Source organism: Sander lucioperca, chromosome 16 (genome assembly GCF_008315115.2).
Source record: "Sander lucioperca isolate FBNREF2018 chromosome 16, SLUC_FBN_1.2, whole genome shotgun sequence".
Taxonomy (NCBI): domain Eukaryota; kingdom Metazoa; phylum Chordata; class Actinopteri; order Perciformes; family Percidae; genus Sander; species Sander lucioperca.
In genome coordinates, this window is record NC_050188.1 from 504,371 (window position 1) to 529,273 (window position 24,903).

A 24,903-nucleotide genomic window follows, 5' to 3' on the forward strand; every position below is an offset into this window, starting at 1 on the left:
ATAGTTACTTTGGGAGTCAGGGTACAGCTGAACAAGTTACCTTTAATAAGACCAATAAAACAATGGGGATATTACCAAATAAACCTGTTCAAGTAAATACAATCAGACCATCAAATCATTTAAAGTGATATTTTGCTGATTTAAATCAGATGGATTAAAATTGGCAAAGTATCCCTAATAAAGAGGTTCTTATCAAGGATAAATCTAGTTTTATTCTGTATTTTTCTTGAGCTGGGCCGGATGGATGAAAATGGATGGATGGATATTCATATGTTATTGATACATCATGTTTTAATGTTAAACATACATGTGGAAGGCACAGTGTATCCTTAAGCCTAGCTGTACATGTGGATGGCTACCATAGTGGCTATCATAGTTTTGAATATATAGTTTCTTTTGTATAAATAGGCCAATTCATCTTTGCCAATAATATGTTGGATTCATGTTAATGTATATCTTTAGACATATTTTAATAAAAAAAACAAAAAAAAACCACTTTCAGATAAATAAACAATAATTTGGCTGTCCCCCTGCAGTAACTCTGAGGACCCCCTGTTGAAGATCTATGCTTTAAAGGTCCAATGTGTAGGAATTTCTCCCATCTAGCGTTGAGATCATATATCACAATCAACTCTCTCGCACCACGCAGTTCAAAGTACGTATTACAGCTACGGTAGCCTTCACGCTTCAAAAAGCCCGTCTCTTGCTCTTTTCAATATCCTTTTTATTTTTCTGGGCGAAGAAGAAAACTCCTGTTCCTGAAATTTGGATTTTGAATACGTGTGGTCCTCCATGTTTCCTTCTTCAAACTTGCCGGGTCCGGGAAGCTACGATACCCATTAGCAGCATTAGCAGCACCTGTGAGTTTATCATGTGACAGCGAAAACGCGAAAGGCGGAGCAGTATGTCCTGTATGTCCCTTACCGGATAACGTATTTTAAGATGGCGCATGAATATGGAGCGTCTACCCCCAGTTCACGTGAATGCAAATGTAAAATTTCAAGCCAAAAGGAATACTTGGAATTGATGGTGGTGGTAAATATTCATGAAAAAGGACAAGTTTGTGAACGGGCAACACAGATTTTCATAATAAACAACTAAACACGTTACGCACTGGACCTTTAAAGACAAGACGTCTAAAAATCTTTAAACCGTTGTTCTTGACTAAAGCAATATTAATAATAATTCATGAGGTGTTGAGATCCTTCCTCTCCCAGTAGAAGCCATTCATTCAAAAGAAAAGTAAATAGTAAATAAAAAAGAAATCTGTATGAAAAAAAAACCTTTAAAAAAAAAAAATCACAAATTGACACTGATTTATTTCAAATTCCAATGGCTTTATTTTATGTATATATATATTTGTATATTTATATATATTTATATATTATATATTATGTCACAACTTTTACTCAGTTGCTTGATTATCATCTTTTTGTTCAGCTTAAGTTCAAACGACATGACACTAAGACCAAGGCATTCCACATGATCATATCTTACAAAAGAGTAAAGAAAACAACATGAGTGTGTGTGCACCTGTCGCACACACACACACACGCACACACACACACACACACACACACACACGCACACACACACACACACACGTACATACATCAATGTACAGGTACAGTGGTTCTGTTTGTAGAAAGAACTGAAAAATAAAAAGCCGATAAAGAGACGAGAGACGGGCAGACAGAGTGAGAGTGTGAGGGAAAGAAAGTGAGAAACCAGATGAATCAATTGGAGCTGAACTGGAGGATTCTGTTGCATAGATTGAAGCAAACAGGAGGAGGGTGTTTGATCGAAACAGACTGGATGTCACACACACACACACACACACACACACACACACACACACACGGAAGCACAGGAAGTTTTATTTTGGCTAACAAACAACAAATCACTGCTGAGGCTCAGAATCTGCCAGACAGGATGACCGAAGACAGCGAGGTGGAGTCCTCTCTTCACTTAAACAAGAGTCTACAGTCATGTGCCAGTGCTTTGAGCTAAATGCTAACATGCTGATGTTTAGCAGGCTCACTGTCTCAGTTTAGCCTGTTACAGTAACATGCTACGATTAGCTAACTAGCACTAGACACAAAGTACAGCTGAGGCTGACGGGAATGTCATTAGTTTTACAGGTATTTCTTCATAAAAAAAAAGTACTGGAAAAATGAAGACTTTGGCCTGATGATGGCGCTATATTCAGAATGAGAGGATCACCTTAGTTATTCTAATTAATTATTAGGGGGAATGAATGTTTTTGGCAATTCTCATGACAATACATCTAATAGTTGTTGAAGCATTTCACTCAAAACGACTGATGTGAACTTCATGGTGATGTTAGAGGAAAAGTCATCAAGGAATAACAAAGTCATAAGGATTCACCCTCTGGGGAACATTAATGTTTGTGCAAAATGTTATAGCAATCTACTAAATAGTTGAAGCTATTTCAGCCTGGACCAAAGAAATCATTTGTCTGCTTTTAGGTAAAAAACAGACCTCGCCAGAAGGCTTTGAAACAGCATTTAGACCTCCATGTTAGGGAATAATCTATACAGAAAATATATACAGTATATGAACCGGTAACTGAATAAAGTAGCATAAATCCCAAAAATTAAAGAACAAGACTTTATTTTCGGTTGCATTTGAGAGCGATTTGGATTCATGACCTGTCTGTCCTGAATCCTGGCTGCCAGATTTGCCAAAACTACCGTCTCAACACACTCAACTTTAACATGACCACAAAGTCCAACAATCATTCCCACATTGATGCAAAACTTGAAATGCTGTCAACACTGTTGCCATGACGGCCATTTCTACAGCCAGATAAAAACCAAAAAGTCAAACACACATTTTTATACGGATTTCAAATTTGAGGAGAAATGTTCAGTTGTGTTATGGTGAAGTCAGAAGTTTGTTTCTAACAGGTAAACTGACTTGATGATAACTGACGTGAGTCTGAGCAGATGTATGAAAACATACACTCTGGTAGATTAGCACTCACTATTCTCTGAATCCCGTTGCCTTTGTTCTCTCTTTTCCAGTCAGATTTTCAGATCATTTTTCATCTCTGTTTTTCCAGTACACATAGATAGGACAAGGCCATGTTTAGCCTAGCTTAGCACAAAGACTGAAAGCAGAGGGAAACTGCTAGTCTACCTCCATCAAAAGAGAGAAAATGAAATCGAATCTTAAAACTCCTGTTTGATTTACATTGTTGTATGTCGTTTATTGTTCAGGTGAAGGAATAGAAATCTAAAGAGGAGATGTTGTGGCTTTAGCACTTTTTCTGGTGTCTTGGGTTTATGATGTTCTGGAGTTTACCTCGATGAGAATAAAATCCAGAGCAGTGAATGATCACATTCAAATGGAAATCCAGAGTTTTAACAGTGAACCAATATTTTCTTGAATTCCAAATCCCAACTATCAGACTGACAGTGATGTGAATTAGAGCCTGATCAATACCGATGTAAAATGTGTTTGAACACATGAATAAACAAACGATAAACAAAAACGATCAACAAAAAAAATCCCTTACATTTGGTTATTAAAGAAGTTTAACACGTGGGATATTTTACTGGAGCTAAACCTTTAAGACAATATAGATGCGGATTAATTTTCTGTTGATCGATTAATCAGCCACTGTTTTGATAATCTATTAATGTCAAACGTTCTTTGATTTCCGCTTCTCAAATTTGGTACTTTTCTTTGTCACATATGAAGTTGAACTGAATATCTTTGGGGTTTGGACCCATGGGCGCATTTTTCCACTGATTTATACAAAACGATATATTGACCGATGAAAAAAAAAAAAGAATCCTCAGCAGAGTAATCAATATTAAGAATAACCATTAGTTTCAGCCATACATTAACTCGTCAGGTGGACACATTTCTAAATGACCATTTCTGTACCAACATTTCTTATCAGCAGACTTTGATATTGATACATATACGGATTTATCTGTGACAAATACAATCAGCCCGCATATCGGTCGGACTCTAACAAGGACACACACATTTTTACAGGTGAGCGACAAACTCCATTATCCTCGTTTTTTCTGCACAACCTGGACCAGTAGAGAGAAGCAGATGATAATGGATCATGGAGATCAATGGATCGGTGATCGGTGAGATGATGAAGCCTACCTGAATGTTTCAGGTTAACTGTCATCATCTCCCTCCTCCTCTCACTGCACAGATGGCTGGGTGATGGGTTCAGGAGAATCTGTGCATCTCAGTGTGTGTGTGTGTGTGTGTGTGTGTGTGTGTGTGTGTTGGGACAGTAGGATGAAACAGTGGAAAGGTGCATGAGCAGACAGATCAGTTCTAAGTTATTTTTTTTCTGTATAAATGAGACGATGTAAACAAAAATAAGAATCTTCATCTTTCATCAATCCATCCATCAGAAGTCACACAGTTGTAATTTCCTCAGTGTGTTTCATTTTACAGTGCAAATACGTGTACGTGTACGTGTGTGTGTGTGTGTGTGTGTGTGTGTGTGTGTGTGTGTGTGTGTGCGTGTGTGTGTGTGTAATGTTGCATGTGTTTGGGGCGTGTATTTGAGATTAATTTGGTAAAAACAAGTTGACATTTTGGGATGTTTCATTCCATACTAAAACATGCAGAACACAGAACATTGAACACATATACTTAACAGTTAGTTTTTTTTAAACTCTTTTCGCACAGAGTGGCTTTAGGCTACACGGAACACGACAGAACCAATCGCACCAGGTTGGACATATTGCTTTAAACCACCAAATTTTGTATATATGTCATGCATGCCACATTGATGATATTATGTTTATACAAAAATAACACCAACGCCTATTACTGTGTATCATAGTAATTACAGAAAACAAATCTTTTTCAGTCTTTTTTGCAATGAAGTTCAACTGAGAAACCATATACATATATTTATCTATGTATTTATATATAATATATATACACACACATATATATATATATATACTAGATATAAATATATAGAGATAATATACAGATATATATATTGAGTGGTTATGACTTTTCCAACTGCGAAATTCCAGTTAGTTTGAACCATTTTTTTGATTTGTGAATGTTGAAGTGAAGGTTCTCCAAAGAATACCTTAAAATCCGACAACAGGAAGCTGTTCTGGTAAAAGGCGGTGCTCTGAAGAGGAAGAAGTCAAAATGTAACAATGACTGGATAAGAAGTGAGTTCCTTTTTCATATAGAAGTCCTATTGGAAAACTGAGATCTTCTGAACTCCACGTCTCTGATGGTGGGGCTGTACTGTGCACCTGGCATGAGATGTGAGGGCAACCAGTCCAACAGACGACCGCCACAGCCACAGAAAGGCTACGGCAGGAGCAGAGGGCCAGTCCTATCCAGGCGGGAGGGAGGGAGGCAGGGAGGAGGGGGGGTCATGCGATTGCAAACTTTCTAAAAACAAACTTGCACAGAAGAAAAAAATGAAAAGAGAAAACGACTTTGGCCGAACATCCTTAAAGCTTTGCCGGGTGATGATTGGCTGATTGCCCCCTCTCCCATTTCCTGTCACCGACACAGACAGCAGGTACACTTCATTTACTTATATGACAATATTTACATTGTACTGGCTGCAGGAGCACAGGTGTTCTGTCAGATTCAGCAGAACAAAAACAAAGAGGAAAAGCGCCATCGTTGGGAATGGTGCGTCTCATTTATAGCCGACGGACACACGGCAGGAAGAGGAAGTGATGTCACGAGCGCTTTAATAGTCCTGCTCTCTTCCCGGGAAATGTTTCTGAAGATGGTAGTTGTATTAAATGGCAATGACATCTACAGCTGCGTACCGTCACAGGCTCCCCACCCCCCTTTAATGTGCGGATTTCATGACCAAATCAAAAATATGGCATCCCCTCGTTCTTTGGCCTGAATTTAATTTAGACAAGTTAACCTGAGGTCCAGGGCTGCCCAAGCCTTTTTAGGGCCCTAGTCATGATTAGACAGCCCCCTCCCCCCCCCCCACCCCAGTACACAAACAAGCACAGCAGCAGTTAACTACAATTTATAACAATTAAATCAGTGAAAGAAAAATTTTAAATTAACGAAAATTGTTTGGCACAGAGTTGTTGTGGGATGTGCAAATATCAAAATTCAAATTATAAGTCAACCCGCAAAGCCTTTACAGCTGCTGGTCACAGTAATTATTTGTATCTTTAAATACTGGGATTATGACAAATAAATTAACAGACGAACTCAAAGAGAGTTCCCATTTTGTTTGTTGGCCCCATGTTGGCGGAGGTCTTCTTGGGTCCCATTGGTTTCCAGCAAGACCCAAGTCGAGCTGGGTTCATATTATATAACTACGTTTAATTGGGGTGTGTAGGGGCCTGCTGTTTTGCCCCAGGTGTCAGAGCAATTTGGACTGGGTCTCTTTAATAAAACTGGGACAACATATTATTGGCAAAGATGAATTGGCCTATTTATACAAAAGAAACTATATATTCAAAACTATGATAGCCACTATGGTAGCCATCCACATGTACAGCTAGGCTTAAGGATACACTGTGCCTTCCACATGTATAAAAAAATTTAAAAAAAAATAAAATAAAAAAGATTTATGCAAGTTAGGTTTGGGTAGCTTTTGTTTTTCATGGGTCCACTTTAAAGACCTCAAGGCTAGGGGTTCAAAGCAACTCATTGGTTTGTTTTATGATTGGGGCCGGCCTCTGCTTTGGTCCTCAGGTTACTTTCTCAAGTTCTGGTCCCTCTGAGGGGGTCAGAGCTTGTTTTGGACGTAATAGGCCATGCCCCGTTCAAAGGAGGCGGGGCCTGAAGCGGGACACAGCTGTGATCCTCTTTAAAGTTGTCAGCTCCGACACCAGTCAGTTGGAAAACAGCATCAGTCCACTCATTCAAAGATATCAATCGTAGTATCTTCAAAGTATAGAAACAAAGAAACCCAGAGGTTGGATAAATAATTATACACTCCCATTTAATGTTTGATACAGTTAGCTGTATTCACCTTGTATTGGCTGAACTCTAGTTAGATAACTGCGAAATCACATAGCGTGTAGTGTGTCAAAACATCTTGGATAAAGTGAATATACTCATGTAAAAGGGGGCTGATGAGAATAGATTGTTGAGATTCCAATTGAACAGCCGACAGGAAGTAAACAAGTCACTGCAGGTTTCTGAGCCCTAACGTCAGGTTACCAAGACGACACACGTGGCATAAATATTTAGAGAGCTGTAAAAAGACAGAGTCCACGTCAGATTCATCTCATTCATGTACTGCACTGTCACCAAACTCTTCAGCCTATACATATATATTCATATATCTCCAAAATATTAAAAAGTACTTAATATAAAAATACAGAAGAATTGTAAAAAATGAGCAAAACATTGAATTTTATATGAAAACCATGCAAGAAAGATTCCCCATTTAGTTAAATAGTAACTCTAAGATTCAGGAAAGCAAGGGAATGAAAGGGAAGTGGTGGGATGAGAGAAGCGCAGGCGAACTGCCACCCACTTGCTTTTCATGTAAACATTGTAGAGGTCCTTTAAACATGGTTCGGCAGTGACGACTGAAGATTTTCTCCTTGCTTTTTGGTCATGTTTGGAGTAAAGGGCCAGGGGTTGGGGGGGTGGGAGGGGTCAGGAGTGGAAAAAGTCCAAAGGAAACCTCGATAACAATGAGATAAAAAAAAAACAATACAGACAACCTATAAAATATGGCTCTGAGTTACATAGAAAAAGCTCATCAGAGGGGAGAGGAAGAACCTAGTCATGACAAAAAAGTTGGAAATATGGCAGTAGTAGCACATTACGTCAATAACGTGTCCTAGTTCGTAGATAGGTTGATGGCTGCTAGTCAGATTAAGGGGGGGGATTACACGCATCGCTGCTTCTGATTGGAAGATGATGCCTTCTTCTTTTATGACAGTAATCTGAGGACAACGGCAGGCAGGAAGTACTGAGCGGCAGCAGGGATACAGTGCATTTTAGTCTACAGGCTGACTGGTGACATCATCAGTCTCCCATAAACCTCAGCGTGTGTCACTGACAGCTGATTATTTTCTGTTCATAAATATCTGACAAACGAGGGGACCAAAAACATCAGAACTGGTAATAAGATTTGTCTTCCAACACAGAGAGAGACGGTCCAGGCCCTGTTTAGAGTTCCATCAACTTCCTGTCTGCTGGAACTGAATTTCCTGCACTGTGACCCAAAACAGACTCATCGATACTGGAGTCATGTCCATCTATCAGTCGATCTACGTACGTTCAAACTCTCATCTGAGCCCTGGCTGGAAGGAGTCAGTGGATGTGGTTTAAAGTCTGATCAGGACGCCTCCCTGTGGGCATTAACTCAACATGTCCAACGGGGGGAAAGCCCCTTGCAGATCCAGAACACACTGCAGGGATTACACTTCTGGTCTGGGAACACCTCGGGATCCACGAGGAAACGCTTCATGATGTGTCTGGCGAGAAGACAAGATAAGCTGGGGCTACGTTTTTTAGTCTGGTGCCACTATACCCAGATTTTAATAAGCATCGGAAAATAGGATAATTTTAAGGATTTTTTCTTCTCTTTTGAAGGGACAAAGGGATGAATACTTGTCATCCGGTGGCAGTAGTGTTCCGCTTGGAGTCCAAACCTGAAAGATGTGAGCTAAATGTTTCCAGATAGCTGTAAGGGTCCACGTGACATTAACTTTGGCATCTGTGGCACAGTGGGGCAGTGTTTAGCGGGGGTCGCCTCACAGTGTCACGGTCACAGGTTGTCATTTTTGATTAATAGCAGTACTTCAAGAGGGCGGGTCTTATCTAATATGAGCCTGTCAGGGGGGAGGAGGAAGGTGATAAGAACGCAAGAAAAGTTGGCAATTGAGACCGTGACTTACAATGAATGATATCCCTCATCTGTGAAATATTCTGCTTTAGTTTCGGTCTATTTGTTCGTCTAAATGAACGGAAACCAACGGGTCTTTATGGGTAAATCACGTTCACAAGAACAACATTTAGGACCATGTGGAGTACACGCGGATTATTGACACACCCCTGCTGTGGAGTATGTCAAGACTTTGAAAGTATTGAGGAGTCTGTTTTTTTGTGCTGTTGTGGTAACAGGAAGTTCAGTCATAAAGACAGGAAGTGAATGAAGCGCTGAACAGGTGCTGCTGCAGACTAACACACATATAGTCGTCTAAACAGAATCCCAAATACTCATTCCTAAGTTATCATGCGACTCAACACGAATGAAACATAACATGCATCCTACTAGAGCTGGAAACCTAAATCACACTCCTGTTTCCTATCGACACTGTGGACGTACTGACGGTGGGGAGGGGGGGGGGGGGGATGGGCAGAGAGAACCAGAACCCTGACTGGATGAGATGAGGTCAGACCCTCACTGAGCAGAGAGTGAGTCCTCTCTGGATGACGCCACGTTGGATATTTTTGGGTAGTAAGCATTCTGTCCTTCAACAAGCAACACAGCTGATAAAAGAAAAAGCAACCCATACAGACACCAAAAAGGGAAGAACATATTTTTTAACAGTTGAACCTTTAAGACTGGTGTGTCACACTCACAAGACATTCTCAGGAGTTTGAATGAACTATCGATTAACAATCGTTAGAGGTTTTTCAAAACAAACAAACAAAACTAAATTACATTTTTGCATTTGACTAAAAAATCTTCTGATCACCAAACCCGGCTGTTAGCTGTGTAGAGGAGCGGAAAGCGTATGTACATGAGAATCACTGCACTCTCTGAAAAGTTCTGTGCCGTTTTTTGAGCGGGAATGAAGCGAGTACAGAACACGACATGCTGCTGCAAGTCCCGCAAAGATCGAACCCAACATAGTTTAAAAGCTTTTCAAAAGGACCATTAAGTAAAAAATATACATGAATGGGCAGGCCGCCACCCTCTACTGAGACATGTGTGTGGTGGTGGTGGAGGGACAAACTTACAGGCAGGACGACGCCACAGTCAGTATGAAAAACACAACGTGGCAGGAATGACTGAGAGGGGTGAAAACGATGTGAAGCATGTGTGTGTGCAGAATGAGGGGATGCAGAGTGACTTCCCTCCTCAGCGCGACAGCTCAGTTGATGGGATGACAGATGATGCTGATACAGAGGAGGGAGGAGGGAAGAGGAGCTCAGATGGATGACTTGCAGCTGTGGGGGAAGGCGCTGGGCGGCTCTCCTCCTCCCCCGGCCCCAGAGGAGGCGCTGGGGAGGAGGTCGATCTCGTCTCCAGTCTCCTCGATGGTGGGGATGCGAGCCTCCTCCTCGGACTGGGGGACGAACTCAGGATGGGCCATGAAGCTGTGGATGGAGCTACGGGATTCTGGGCTCTCCAGCCCCGCGTACAGGGAGCTACGGAACGCGTTCACCACCTTAATCTGAAACAAAGAAAGATAAATGTCAAAGAATGAGCACATCCACAGCTAGAGACGGTTATGAAAGCGTGATGTCACACAAGCAGCAGAGGCTGATGGGACACATGGTGGTCGTGTGTCTGAATCTGGGGAGGGATGTGCAAAACCACAAAACACAATGTGAAACACAAGTCGGCTGGATGGGAGAACTAAAACCAAAATTTTACATGACATCAACACAAAAGGTCAAAAACAAAAACGGTCGACATGATGTTGGAGGCAGCTGGTTGCAGGAAGACAAACGGAGATGAAAAACCCCACCAACAGACGGCTAAATGTGGAGGGCCATCAAACCACAACAGCTGAAAATCGCATGCAACACACACACACACACACACACACACTCTTTGATTTTTCTGTTTGGCCCTTGGTCCCATCCGCCAACATGGAGGGGGCGGGGCTTATTAACTATACTGCAGCCAGCCACCAGGGGGCTATCAAGATGTTTTGGCTTCAGTTATACGTACAGTCTACTGCAGGGGTCACCAACCTTTTTGAAGCTGAGAGCTACTTCATGGGTACTGAGTCATACGAAGGGCTACCAGTTTGATACACTCTTCTGAAATAAGAAATTTGCTCAGTTTGCCTTTAGTTATATATGATTATTAATGATTAATGACAATGTCATCTATGTGAAGACACTGATCACGTTAATGATTTCTCATTATCAATAATTATCAACAATGACTTAACAAGGTGGGAAACAGATAATATCAATATTCAATTTTCATTTTTAGAACAGGCCTGAGGGCTACTCATGTGGTCCTTGGGGGCTACCTGGTGCTCGCGGGCACTGTGTTGGTGACCCCTGGTCTACTGTATGCCCTACCCTAAGCATAGGTAGTGAACCACAGTACTTTTTTTGGTTCAGACCGAAATGAGTATCAAAATTCAAAAGTTAGATTCATCATCTTGCTGACTTAATTTCTGATTTACCTGTATTCTATTGAGAAGAAGCAAAAACTATCATATTATATATATACACTGTATTACACATATTAATTAAAATGAGTTGCATTAATAAATATGTATTTATAACACCAGTACAGAAGTTTCCAACGATACCCGGACCCAGTAAACAACACACACACACACACACACACACACACACACACACACACACACACTTGGGAAAAACAACAAACACATGCATACTGTAAGTATTTATAATCACATTCAGAGCCAGAATCATTTTGTCCTCTAGCTGCTCTCTTCTCTCTGCCTTAAGTCGTTTCCTCTGTCATGAATCCACAGAGGCTGCAGCTGATCACACTGATTTATACGCACCAGCAGACACTCTTTGTCATAATTAATAACCCTGCAGTTCAAAGCTCTCTATTATTGAACCATGGGAGAGCTGCAGAACTGCAGCTTAGAGCATACATGCAACCAACACACACACACACACACACACACACACACACACACACACACACACACACACGGTAAAAAGCTCTTGGCTGTTAAACCATGAGAGACTTGCTGAGCCTGACAGATTTAACCCTGCTCGGGATTAACCCATACAATTATCTTGGTGCCCAGGCTGTCGCCTCAGAGAAGAAGAAAAAAGCAACAAAGAGAAGGATTTTTTTCCCCCCACTCTGTCAAGAATAAGAACAATTCCCAACTTCTTTCTCTTCTCGTCGGCCAACAGTTGTGATCTGTCATCGAGTCTTCAGGCGGCAAGTCACATCAGGGTTAATAGACGCATATTCAAGAGTTTAAATCTCCACAACATGCAGGAGGAGAGGCAGCAGGCGGCAGAGAGGGAAGTAATGAAAGGTATTTCAAAAAAAGAGAAGGAGATTAAGATGGAGAAAAAAAGCTACAGCACAGGAAGGTGAAGTAGGAAGCACAGTGTGGAAACACAGATCACGTTATCTGCAGGTTCTCTTTTAGACGGTTTTCAGACCAACAAGCAACTATGTTGTCCATCTCTAAGTACTTTCTGAATTCCCTACGCTGTCTGTGGCCCTGAGCCCCAAGCTTATTGGTTCCTACTGAAGACGTAAAACTTGAAAAACAGCTCACAAATATATCATTTCGGTTATTAAAAAATGACAGGTGTATTTTACATTTCTGGTTTTGTAAGGATTAAACCATCAAGAAACAATGTGTATATAGGGAGCTTCAGAGGTGTATTTTTAAACTTAAACAGAGCAAGGCTAGCCGTTTCCTCCTGCTTTCAGTCTTTATGCTAAACTAGGCTAACCACGTTCGACTCCAGCTTAACAAACAGACGTGAGATTGAAATCCACCTTCTCATCTCACTCTCAGAAAAAAAACGTTCAGCTTTCAGTACTTTTATAGCTTCAAATGACTTTTGGTCTGACTGCTTACTTTTTGCTTAACTACAGCTGTTTCAGAGGTTTATTTTCTGTTTTAATTGCTGCAAATGCAAACTGAACATTTCCTGCTGTTGCTGCTTCACATTAAAGGCTTTCCACTGGAAAACCTTTTGGGAGGCTTTTATTGTGAAGCAGCAGTAGACAATGTAATTTAGGGGACTCTAGTTGTAAAATAATTATTATTATTTGTTACTATTTTGTCAGTGGATCACTTTCAAATACTGTCTGCCAGCTCGGCTCGGTTCCCATTATAGAAAAATACTACTAAATGTCTTTTTCACATGCAAATTACTAAATTAAAAGAATAAAAAAAAACAATGGTCTGAAACAGAAACTATTGAATGATGAAATACCAATCCTGATTCGATGCCAGCTTTACTGGTCAGTGGTCATTTCAGCACTTCCCGAAGTGACTACAGTGGCTATCACATGCTAACTACACTTCCTGATATTTCTACTCTAAACAACGTGGACACATCATTCACATCGTATTTTATCAGTCAGTTGTTTATAATAATAGCTAAGATAATAATCTAGATCTTTCAAATGAGTTCAGGATGTGCAGACACCTGACAGGATGACAGAAATGGAGTTTTAGTGTTGGTGAGTCATGCAGCGTTCATGCAGTTCAAACAGAGAGAAAAGAAAGAGAGTCCAGCTGGGTGAAGCGTGGTGTTAGCTGGCCTCTGGTCACCGACTCACTGCCTGCAGTGGAGGAGGAAGCAGAAGCAGCAGGGGGCGGAGCCCCGGCCGAGTTGGTGAGAGAGGAGGAGGGGCTAAGCCCTACGTGGGTGGGGCTAGAGAGAGTTTTGGCAGCAGTGGCGTCATTGTGCTGGCTGACGACCGACGGCTGGCGGCGCAGGGCACCGGGTACCGGCGCCTGGCCCGTCTGGAAGGTATAGACCACATCCATCTGAAGGAAGGACAGCCACAACACACCGTTAGACAGCAGAGAGACAGAGTGAGAAAGGGAGGAAAGATTGTGGAGAGGTTACAGAGAGTTTTAAAGAGGCTGGACAGACTGACAGTTTTCATTTCTACAGTGCAGAGCAAAAGAACAGAAGTCTTGACCTAACTTTGTTCAGCAGTATAAAGACATTATCATGAAGTTGGTAGAAACCTGCTACAGAGAAGACACAAGAAGAACATGAAACAAAGACAAGACGAAATGGACGAGGGCGAGAACAGGAGTGAGGAGAAGAGGAGGACACTTTGAGAGAGAGAAAGGCATGAAGAGAGAGAGAAAGCTGTTATGTAGTTAGTGAAAGACAAAATGTGAAAATCCAGAATAAGCTCTTATAGAACGAAAGGATTGTGGAAAAAATGCAACAATGAATAAAGAGCTTTTGAATCAGACTCAAAAAGCACTCTGAGAGAAGAAGCAGTGGAGGAAGAGGAGAAAATGTGTCACTCCGAATGACTGATAAAGTTTGGGCAGCGAGGTGCTGCTTGTACCAATTATTCCCCCACTGTGTTTGACTGTCGAGGCGTTGAGCGGCATAACGCTGCCCACCAGGATTAGAGAGGAGGAGGACAGGAAGAGGAGCGTGGAGAGATAAGAACCTAATTAGCTTGCAGCCTTTCGTTGCCTCCCCCTCCATCCCCTCATCCTCCCATCCCAGGAGGATGACAGACTGATATTGCAGATACACAGACATGAAAAGAAAAGAGAGAGCCTCCACTTTTCTCTACAGCGTGTCTGATGATGGAGACAGAAGAGCTTTATTTCTGTTCCTCCACGCATCACTTCCTTCTTTCACGATGCCCTACGGCTTCACGAAGGCCAGGTGGAGGTTATTTTCTGACACTCTGCGCATCAGAATCAGGGTTTCCATCTCAGGTCTGCACCTGCCCGTCCGTTTTGTGGCCTCAGATCGTATCACATGAGCTTATAAGGCAGGTGGAGTTGCAAAGCTGTCATTGAATTGTAGAGGTTTAAATTTCCATTTTTAAGAACTTCTCATCCAGCTACTAACTCGGTTTGTAAGCTACTGTTTCCAGGTCAAGAATGAGCTTTGAACCTCAGCTTTTAAACCTTTCTTTGGCCGCTTTGCAAAAGATGTCATTTATTCATCATATTTATTGTAAAAACATTTATATATATAGCTGCTTTAAATAAAAAAGTAAATGTGATTGTTGCAGCCAGATACTGTTACTGTTAATATACTGTTGGTTGTGTCTGGAAAACACATTTGGAACAAGACACCAGTAAAGTCTGATATTCTGTCTGTTAGTTTGAGTCTTTGAGACTTTTTCAAAGGGCCAAACAGAAAAACTCAAGACCAGGAGAAGATCTCAGTTGTTATGAATTCAGATGTGTTTATCCTGCGGCCACAATAACTATAAGTTAGTCCACTGCTGAGAGTTAAACACCTGACCTCTCTGACTGTGTGTGTGTGTGTGTGTGTGTGTGTGTGTGTGTGTGTGTGTGAGAGAGCAGAGCGTTGGCTGTTGTTACTGTAGGTGGGTGTTAGCATCAAGGCTAATGAACCCCATAGGGACTAAATAGGACTGCCTGTGGACATGCTAATGCTCTGTGAGTGTAGATGTATCCTGTAGGAGGATGACACACAGACACACAGACACACACACACACACACACACACACACACACACAGCAGAGTCTCAGACTGTGAGATGAGTCACAAGGGAAGACAGCTCTGTGAAGGTGCTGCTGTGTACCACCAACACCGACTGGCTGAAGAATAAAAATATCCAGTGAGCCTTTTGTCCCACGCTGGATGCCGTCTTTAACTTTTGTACTAAAGCTCTGCAGCAGAGTGTGAAATTAACAATTACAGTGTCTGTGTTAAATATCTCCGGTTTTACCTCCACACACTCTACTGTGTTTTAATTTACCACAAACACGTGGCTGAACATGTTAAATGTGGAGGACGGTTTCGACATGAAGCTCCATTCAGAGACACAAATAACCAATCAGCTCGTCTGAACTGGATTTAAAATTCAGTTCATCGGCTCTATTTCAGAGTCTGACCTGACACATGTGAGCAGCAAATATACAACGTGAACATCAAATGTGCATGTCACACCAAAAACATTTTTCACTTCTAGGAGGTTAGTAGTTTCCTTCAGAGTTCAGCAAAATAAATCCACACTAAAGTACCAACCTCTAATCCAAGAAACATGTTATTCTCCCTCACCCTCTGGTTCTCAGTTACATAAACTCTGAGTGGAGACATGCTATTAGCTGCTTAGTGTGGTTATGTATAAATACAGTATTTATGCCTTTTTTTCTCTCTCTTGAGGACAGGAAAACTATTGTGCAATAGACCATCATGTATGTGCATGTATGCAGTTTTTTTTTTAACATCACTGCTGGTAGTTTCCGAGGTTTGCAGAAACCATTTAACCTGCTACTTTTCTCTAGTTTGTAATAACAACTAAAAGATCTTTTGTTTGACATAATTCTTATCAAGATATTGTGTTTACCTGTTTTCTGCAAAAACACTAATATGAAAACAAAAAATAAACAACTCCAAAAAGTCATAGTTTTTCTTCCAGAGCCCGCTGCATCACTATGGCAACTGATGTTTTCTGCAGCTATTATGACACAACAGCTATTTAAGTCACCACCTTGGAAATGTGATATCAGAAAAAAAAAACATGAAACGAAAAGTGAAGTTCCAGGTAAAGCTGGTCTTGGCGGTGTGCTGGGTGTCACTGTGCGGTGGGCGTACCTGCGTCTGGATGCGGTTCAGCCCTCTGAACCAGAGGATCTGGCCTCTCCTCATCTCCATCTCGGCGTGGTCGATCTCATCGGCGCCCTCCGTCATCTGCTCCTCGTGGATGTCCTCCTTGGTGGTGCCGTGGCCCGCCTCCTTCAGGAACTTCAGGCGGTGGGTGGGGATGGCCGAGATCAGCTGAGAATGTAAACATTTAAACATCACTCCGATCACTCCACCGATTTTACACATTGAGGTCAGTTTACTAGTCAATATGAACTCTACTTAGCATCAAGCTTGGGCTTGGAGACGATATGTTTATCATAAAAAGTCTGCATTTCAAACCAGAGGAGAGGAGTTTAAAAGAAGTTGGTGTTTACCAGGCAAGGGTAAAAAAAAAAAAAAAAAAAAAAAGATGCTATCCAGTTGCATTATGGGAAATGTAGGATCCAATGTTTCTGGTGCTTGATCTACCATGATCAGCATCATGAAGGAAGGTTTTTCTAAGTTTCGGGGAAAGTTTTTGACGACTTTCTTTGGATGAAATTTCATTAACCTCAATTGTTTATTCATTTTATTTCATTCACCTTAATTTTGGTCTTTTTTTTTACATATTACTTGTAAAATTCCTAATCAAAAAGCAATCGTTCCTTAAAGTAACTATACGTACATTCTAAATGTTTCTGAAACTGTGTCAGACAAGGCTAACGGTGAAAAGCACGCTATTTTTATATCGTTTTTATTAATGCCTTTGCTCAGGTCCGATTTTTCCTGTGAAGTCACAAAATGATTCCCGGCAGGTAGACAGCGCTACACTAACACATTCTGAAGGGTCACAGATTTCGGCGTTACACTGGAAAAGCCTGTGTTAGTGAGTATTCAGCCAGGTAAAAGGTAGCAGGAGATTTCTTTATCTTGTATTTTAATGTTATTTTAGAAGTTATCTGTTGTAGTTATGGCTGATACTGGGGCAGGACCATCACAGAAAAGAAGAAAATTGAACGACTAAAAGCTAAAAGGGAAAGTGAAAGACGACGAGCGAAACCTGAGTCACACTCGGTCGGGATTTCGACAGATGGAGACAATTACGGGATTGTAAATGATTCAAAACTGACCCCGAATTGGCCCTCAGGTATGCAATTTCATTCATAAAAGAACTTTACAATGAGAGATGTGGTTGTACGTTGTAGCCGACATTAAATTACGTCCCCCTTCCATTTAGCGCGGGCGTGTTATTCATTTTAGTCCGTGTTTGTGTTGGCCTACTATTTTCTTTTTGTCTCCCTGTACTTGTGTAAAGTGTCCTTGGGTTTCATGAAATGTGCTATATTAAGTTATTACTATCATTATTTTGTTAGTTGCTACAGCAATCTTTTAATGCTCTGGCTCGTGACAGTGATAACGTTGCCCGGTTTAGCTCACGAGACATCCAAAGTAGGCTAAGTTACCGTATGCAACACTTGAAATGAAACGATGCATCTGTAACAGATTCTCTTATTGTAAATGAATGATTTTCTGTCATTGCAAAACATTCATCACAACTATATGACCTCCCGGTAATGCTAACTCAGTAATATACAGTGGGCAATGCAGCACCGTAAAGAAAAGACCTTTATGACAGCAAGGTGTGGTAAAAACACTACCGCTTTTGTCCAAAGGGGCCGCTAGAATCAACACAAACTGAAAGTTACATAAACGATAAACTGAATATATCCAATATATAGGACAACCTTGCACAATGTATTTTGTTTGTTTATTTCCATTACTATTATTATGTTTACATATCTTATTATTATCATTAATCAAATTATTATTGTTGGATTAAAGGAGAAGAACAGAGGCGAGAGACACACCCAGCCTCCTGCTGCAGCTGCACATCGGCTTTTTACATTTCTGTCACATTCTCGCTCTGTTATAAAACAAAAGACCTCTAAAATAAACTACAGACTTCAGATCAGTCTGTTTCTGTCAGCATCTTTCTGTCTCTCTGTAGTCTCTGCCCTCCAACTGAACCCACCAGGCTTCTTGTGACTGAACTTTTTTTTTTCTCTCTATATTGCATGCTTTCTAAGCCTGTGTGTGCGTTTGTGTGTGTACATGTTAACAGAATCTTGCATGTGACGGTGCGTTTGTGTGCATCCACAGAGGGACTGACATGCTGGGTTTGTTTTCCCTCGGTGCATGTAAATGGGAGTCGCGCTGCTTTCATGTGCTGCGCTCATTACCATAGCGATGGTCGCGACGGAAACCCTGCAGCAGCAGAAGTGTGACAGGCAACAGTTTGCTGCCACAGACCTGATGTATCCACCTCTTGATCTTCTCCCCAGTACGTGTTTATTCCCAGAGCTCAAGCTGGTGTTCCACATTCAGCTCTGAAGCCGTTTGTTCAGAGCTAAACACCTGTGGTTCTGGTTCTGGTCTTACCTGTCCCCACAGCAGCTCTCCCACACCGATGAACACGCACCACAGCCACTGATCGATGGTCAGAGCCGTGCAGGAGAACGGCTTCCCTCCGAACTGAACGATGATGATCTGAGGAGGAAAAGAAACGTACGGGACGTGTTAGCTGAGTAATGGTTCAGTCTTAAAGGTGCACTATGAGTTCCTGCATGGTTTCAGCGTGATTTCATTTTTGTCTGAAAATCATAGGCATCTCTCCTTGATCCGCTAGCTGCCTGCCCCCTGAATACACTGTGAAAAAGCCCGGTCTCGGGAGACAACACAGGGGTCGTAAACGTCAAACAAACAGTAGGGGCACAGGCTGTGCACCAAAATACAACTAACCACTCCAGCCAATCACCGACAAGATGGTTGGGGGAGGGGGTGGGGGTTAGTGACAGTTAGTCAGTTAGTCATGACAGTTGCTGAAGACATGAAAGGGGAGAGAGAGGGGGAATGACATGCAGCAAAGGGCTGCAGGGCGGAGTCGAGCCCGAGGTCGCTGCGTTGAGGAGTAAACCTCCATTTCTTTTCTTATTGTAAACAAATCCAATGTGTAGGTCCAGACTAACAATGAATTGATCCGACTAACAAGTGTCTGTGTGTGTTTCCAAAGTCTGATATAGCTTCTTCCTCTGTGCCGTAGAGCCTCATTATCCAAAAAAACTAAAACACAGCCACACTGTTGCACTGGGAGACATGTTCCTTCATTACCTCGAACACACACTGTAGTTTCTTTTGAATCAAACCCACATACACCTTCCTGCTGCTCCAAAATACTAACTAGAGCACTTTATGTGGATTAATTCACTGCTCAAAAATACTCCCCACAAAAAAGCACTATTTCCTTTTGTTTCTTGGTTTGATTAAAAACTACAGAGACCAGCGATTTTAGGTACATAACTGAGACTTTAGTAAAAATGAAAGTAGTAGGGAAGTCAGAAGTAATTGAGAGACGGACTAACACATTGTTGATTTTGATCGTTTAATGGGATTTATCGACACAGATTAGTGTATATGTCAGCCTAGCTTCAGCCCTGTGATTATCAAACTAACTTCAGCCAGGCAATTATGAAGCTATCTTCAGCTGGTAAAACTCCCTGATCCCCTTCCTCCCTCCATTTATATTAATGATCTAATTTCATCGTGTTTTACACTTTAATTTAAATCTATGTATCTCTTAAAGAAGGGTATGTTAGAAACAGTTTGCGAATCCCTGCAGTAGATGATGATGATGATGTATGTCACGATGGTTGCAGTGGTGGTGGAGTTACCTGCAGGACGAAGGTCCCCAGTACTACGCTGCAGAAGATGGGGTTCCTGTAGATGCCCTCGAACACATTCCTCTCTCCGTGGATCTTCCTGGCGTTGATTTCGTTGAAGAGCTGCATCATGACGAACACGTTGAAGACGATGGTGTAGTGCTCCGACGGCGGCGCGTGCAGGGGAGCGTTGCGGCCGCTGTCCATGTCGAAAATCGACTCACCTGAGAAACAAACAAATAATAAACTGAATAATTCCAAAAATTAAAGATCTCACAGACCTGAACAAACAGATTTTTTCCACAGAGGTAACCCGCCTGGTTTCTACAGTTGGATTTTTTTTCCCTTTGCATGTTGTTAGTTGTTAAACTCACCAGCGAAGAGCAGGGTGAAAATGATGACGAGCTGGTACACAGCGTGACCCAGGATGTTCTTCATCATGGTCCTGGAGATGAGAGGCTTGTTGCGGCCGTACGGCCTGCGTAGCAGCAGAGACTCGGTGGGCGGCTCGGTGGCCAGAGCAAGAGACGCCAGAGTGTCCATGATGAGATTGACCCAGAGCATCTGGACGGCCTTCAGAGGGGAGTCCTGCAGGAGGGGGAGGGTGTGAGTTCAGGAGTTTATTCATTTACACAAAGGAAACGCAACCATTAATACACCTCCCTCATGGCACATTTGGAGTAATACAGCTTGGGGATAAATGCAACATTTTTCATCTCCAATTAAATCATTTTTCAACAAACGCCTCTTCAACTCAGTTTTTCAACAGCGGTTTGACTTCATATGCAATTTCGCCGCCTCTAAAATTCACTTCACATTTGGTCTCAACCCACTTTGAGAGTGTCAGCTCATGACATTGTGTCTGCAGCCCTTTGACCCCAGGGCCAACTCGGAGACATTCAAAGACATGTGAGTTGAATGAAGCACAATGTCCAATGGCACATATGAAGTAGAGGTGTTGAAATTAATCAAATAATCGATGCATCGAATCGTTGGACAAGGACGATGCTGAATCGATAATCGGCCATTGTGCCATGTGCTCAGTGCTGTAGTTTTATGTATCCAATTTATTTAGTATTAGAGCACTGCAGAATGTTTTGTTTTTTGAGCTTGAAAAGCTTTGAATTAAATATCCTATATGGCTTTAATAGAAAAATGTATTTGACGCATCGTGATGCATCGAGATATCAAATCGAAGACATGATAATCGTAATCGAATCGGGAGATCAGTGAAGATTCACACCTCTAATTTGAAGCATAGCGTAAGTTCTGGCAGGTCATGGAGTCAAGCTCGGCATTATCTCCGCTCATAGCTGACAGTTCCTAAGCCAGCACACCAGCTGATGGCTCAGCTGATTCCCTCTTTTGATTGGATTTCCAAATAGAGCGCTCTATTTAAACTGCTTTTCCCAGCCTACCTTGCTGCATCTCTGCTAGCGCTTGCAATCCACCTCCACCCCAGCTCTTCCTTTTAAATTCATGTTGTCTGACTTAATCAATGTCGTGTCTCTGTCATTGATGCTGCTCTGTTCTGTACCCTATAGGGATCCTGCACTGCTGCTCTCCCCGCTTAAGGCTTTCCATACATGCACATGGAAGGGCAGGGAGGTGTGCTCTTCCTGCCTCATGCTTTCCACGCATGCACGTAGAAGTGCGGGGAGGCCCCAGAACAGAGCCATACCGCCAAATACAAATTGCAGATGAATCTATTTTGACAAAGTGGTCCTGACTGAAGTACTGTACTGTAATGGTGGATGTTGTTGAGCCCATATGCAACCATGAGACTTGCAGACAGTATTCAGGACTGAAGTACGAACTTCTACCTCTCCTGCATGTTTTTCAGGACAGAAAATGAAACTCATATTTCTATTTACAGGAAATATTCTACTAAAAAGTTTCTGAATCAGCTAATGCTGATGGTAAGCTTACTTCTTACTAACTTCATACGTCCAATTTCTTTCTCTCCATTTGTTAAACTTGTAGTCTTCAGCCCCGACCGACGCTGACAATTATGTGCAATAATTACTCGGTGGAATACTGTTCTCTACTAATACTGTATACTGTACATTGTATAGCAACATAATTGTTTTAGTCTTTACAGTATGTCTTAAATTTGACTGTGTGTGTAACTGAACAATTTCCCAGAGGGGATCAATAAAGTATTCTGATTCTGAAGTGACATCACTTGAGGCAAGTTATAAGACTTTGCAGCTCCCTCTGGAGCCAAAACAGCTTTATACAACATCCTTTACACACACAGTAGTACTCCCCAACACATACTTTGATGTGTAAAATTGATAGTTTTCATTTGAGTAGGTTTTGTGCTTTAAAAATAGAGATTTACATTTTATGTATATTTTTAAATACATACTACCATTATAATAACCAATGATATCATCGTGTTGTCTGCTAGACTGATTTAAATGCATATAAAAGCAGGAAAAAGCATTTACACACATTTTATTGGACCCTATGCTCCAGAGACCTTCCTCTGTACATACAATAAAGACATAAATCAGTTCACCATCTTTTAATGATCTGAGCCAACATGTCAGTGGCCTAACAGAGACCAAGCGACGGATGATCAGTGAGTATAAACACAGCACAGAGACCACAGACCTGCTGAGTTCCCGTTATATTGCAGGATTATGATGGCGACGTGTTGCCATGGTTTCAGGCTGTATCTTAGCCTACTTTGTGCTCTCGACTCTGTAGCCCAGTTAGTTATCTGTCCTGCCAGCTGTGAGCCTTTCATTTAATACACAGCCGCTAGTTACTTTTCTTTTTTCTTTTTTTATTGTGCCAGGAGTTTAGTTTCCTGATTAGAGACACATTATGAAACAAAGAAAATGTGACACGGCTGCCTCCTCTCCTCACAGCGCTCAGACACTCTCTCGTTCTTGTTTCTGTGGAAATTTGATCAAAAAGAAAATTGCAGAAGAGCAGATGCAGAAAACACAACAGTGAGCCTCAACATTCAATATAACTATCAGGACATGAGCTACAGTTCATGTTTAAACATGAAAAATCTACAGAGAAGGTAGAAATACTGATTCTCCAACAGAATGCAGCGCAGCCACCACGTTACACAACTCTCATTTGTTCTCAAGCTTTCATTCAAACGTGTGCATCCTGAATCAGGTTGATTCAGCTGACTGATGGCAGAGACATGGAACATTTAATCCTGGTGATAATTGAAGTCTGTGGAGGAAAAGTTGACTTCTATATCTTGTAGGAAGTCAAACTAAGCCCACAACTCATCCTTAAGTTTAAAACTTCAAGAGGCAGTAGGGTCAGATAATATAGAAGATAAAGATTTCCAGTTGTCAAAAAAGTACACAGTATTTCTTGTCTCTAAATGTGTCCGAAGGTTTTATTTTAACCATCAATTAGTTGACGAGACTGAGAGTCGACAGACGTGCAAGTGGCTCTTTGAGTCTGGACATAAGCACAGCAGTGTTTTGAGCTAAATGCTAACATGCTCACAAAGTCAATGCTAACATCCAACCATCCATCCATCCATCCATCCATCGTCTTGTCCGCTTATCTTATTTAGGGTCACAAGGGGTGGCCTAATTAGCAGTAAACACAAAGTACAGCTAAGCCTTATTGGAATGTCATTAGTTTTGCAAGTATTTGGTCATAAAGAAAGGTGTTGAACAAATGAGTATTGACCTAATGATGGAAAGGCACCAACGTTTTAAAAATTCAACCTGAGCGGGACGTTAATGTCTGAACCAAATATCAGGACAATCCATCAAATAGTACTGGAGTAATGGACCGATCAACATTTCCATCCACAGAGTCATACCACTAATACGGATATAAAACAGAGGTCCAGAGGTGCCAATACTAAAATGAAACTGATATTTCATTTTCCATTTATGTGGAGGATTTATGACAAAATATGAAACTTAAAGCAGCCATATTATGCTCATTTTCAGGTTCATATTGTATTTTAAGGTTGTACCAGAATAGGTTTACATGGTTTAATTTTCAAAAAACACCATATTTTTGTTGTACTGCAGTGCTCTCTCTCACTGCTGCAGATCCTCTTTTCAGCTGGTCTCTGTTTTAGCTACAGAGTGAGACCTCTTTTCTTCTTCTTCTTCTTCTGTACTATCTTTGATTGCACTGCACATGCCCAGTAGCTCAGATGTAGATCATGTCAGCTAGCTAGCTCCATAGACAGTAAAAGAAAGGCTGTTTCTACAACTTCGGTCAGTTACAAGGCAGGATTAGCTGGGAGACTTCTAAATGAGGGGCGCACATGTAAGTAGTTCTTTTGTAGATTATGATGAACTTGTGTGTGTTGTAGCAGTGCTTTGCTATTGAGAACGAGGTAGCATGCTAGCGTTAGCATGCTAGCGTTAGCATGCTAACGCTACGAGCTAATGGTTGCGGTTAGCCTGCTCGTTTCGGCTTGTGACGTCACAAGCCGTGCTGATTTTGAACAGCTCACCCAGAGACTGAAGGCAGGACACATTCAGAAACTGTATCTCACTCTAAACAGCATGGATGGATTTTTTTCAAAGTCTGTATGTGTGTGGAAGCACCAGAGACACAAAAGAACACCCCAAATCCCAGAAAAAGAGATTTTTTTATAATATGGGCACTTTAAAATAATGTCATGTTAAAAAAATGATTCCTTACAAGATGAAAAATGTAATGAAAAAATCCACAGACAAATTATTGTCAGTGTACTCCAAGGCTAAACACTGACATTATGATAATGAAATGTGTGACATGGACT

At 41.5% G+C, this 24,903-nt stretch overlaps 1 protein-coding gene across 7 annotated transcripts in view; it reads right to left on the reverse strand.

The window, feature by feature from the left end:
* Positions 1-6,940: 6,940 nt before the first annotated feature.
* LOC116047816 (plasma membrane calcium-transporting ATPase 1-like) overlaps positions 6,941-24,903 on the reverse strand; it is a 102,150-nt gene continuing 84,187 nt past the window's right edge. For 2 of the 7 annotated variants that reach the window (XM_035992802.1, XM_035992800.1), the window contains 6 exons: positions 20,525-20,738; positions 20,163-20,374; positions 18,874-18,981; positions 16,465-16,647; positions 13,469-13,679; positions 10,143-10,382 (listed from right to left, as the gene is read on the reverse strand). In XM_035992802.1, coding sequence (XP_035848695.1) covers positions 10,378-10,382; positions 13,469-13,679; positions 16,465-16,647; positions 18,874-18,981; positions 20,163-20,374; positions 20,525-20,738 — 933 coding nt within the window. In that variant the 3' untranslated portion in view covers positions 10,143-10,377. Of the gene's footprint in view, positions 10,383-13,468; positions 13,680-16,464; positions 16,648-18,873; positions 18,982-20,162; positions 20,375-20,524; positions 20,739-24,903 lie in introns of all 7 variants that reach the window. The other 5 variants (XM_035992801.1, XM_035992799.1, XM_031296814.2 and 2 more) reach the window with 3 other exon arrangements.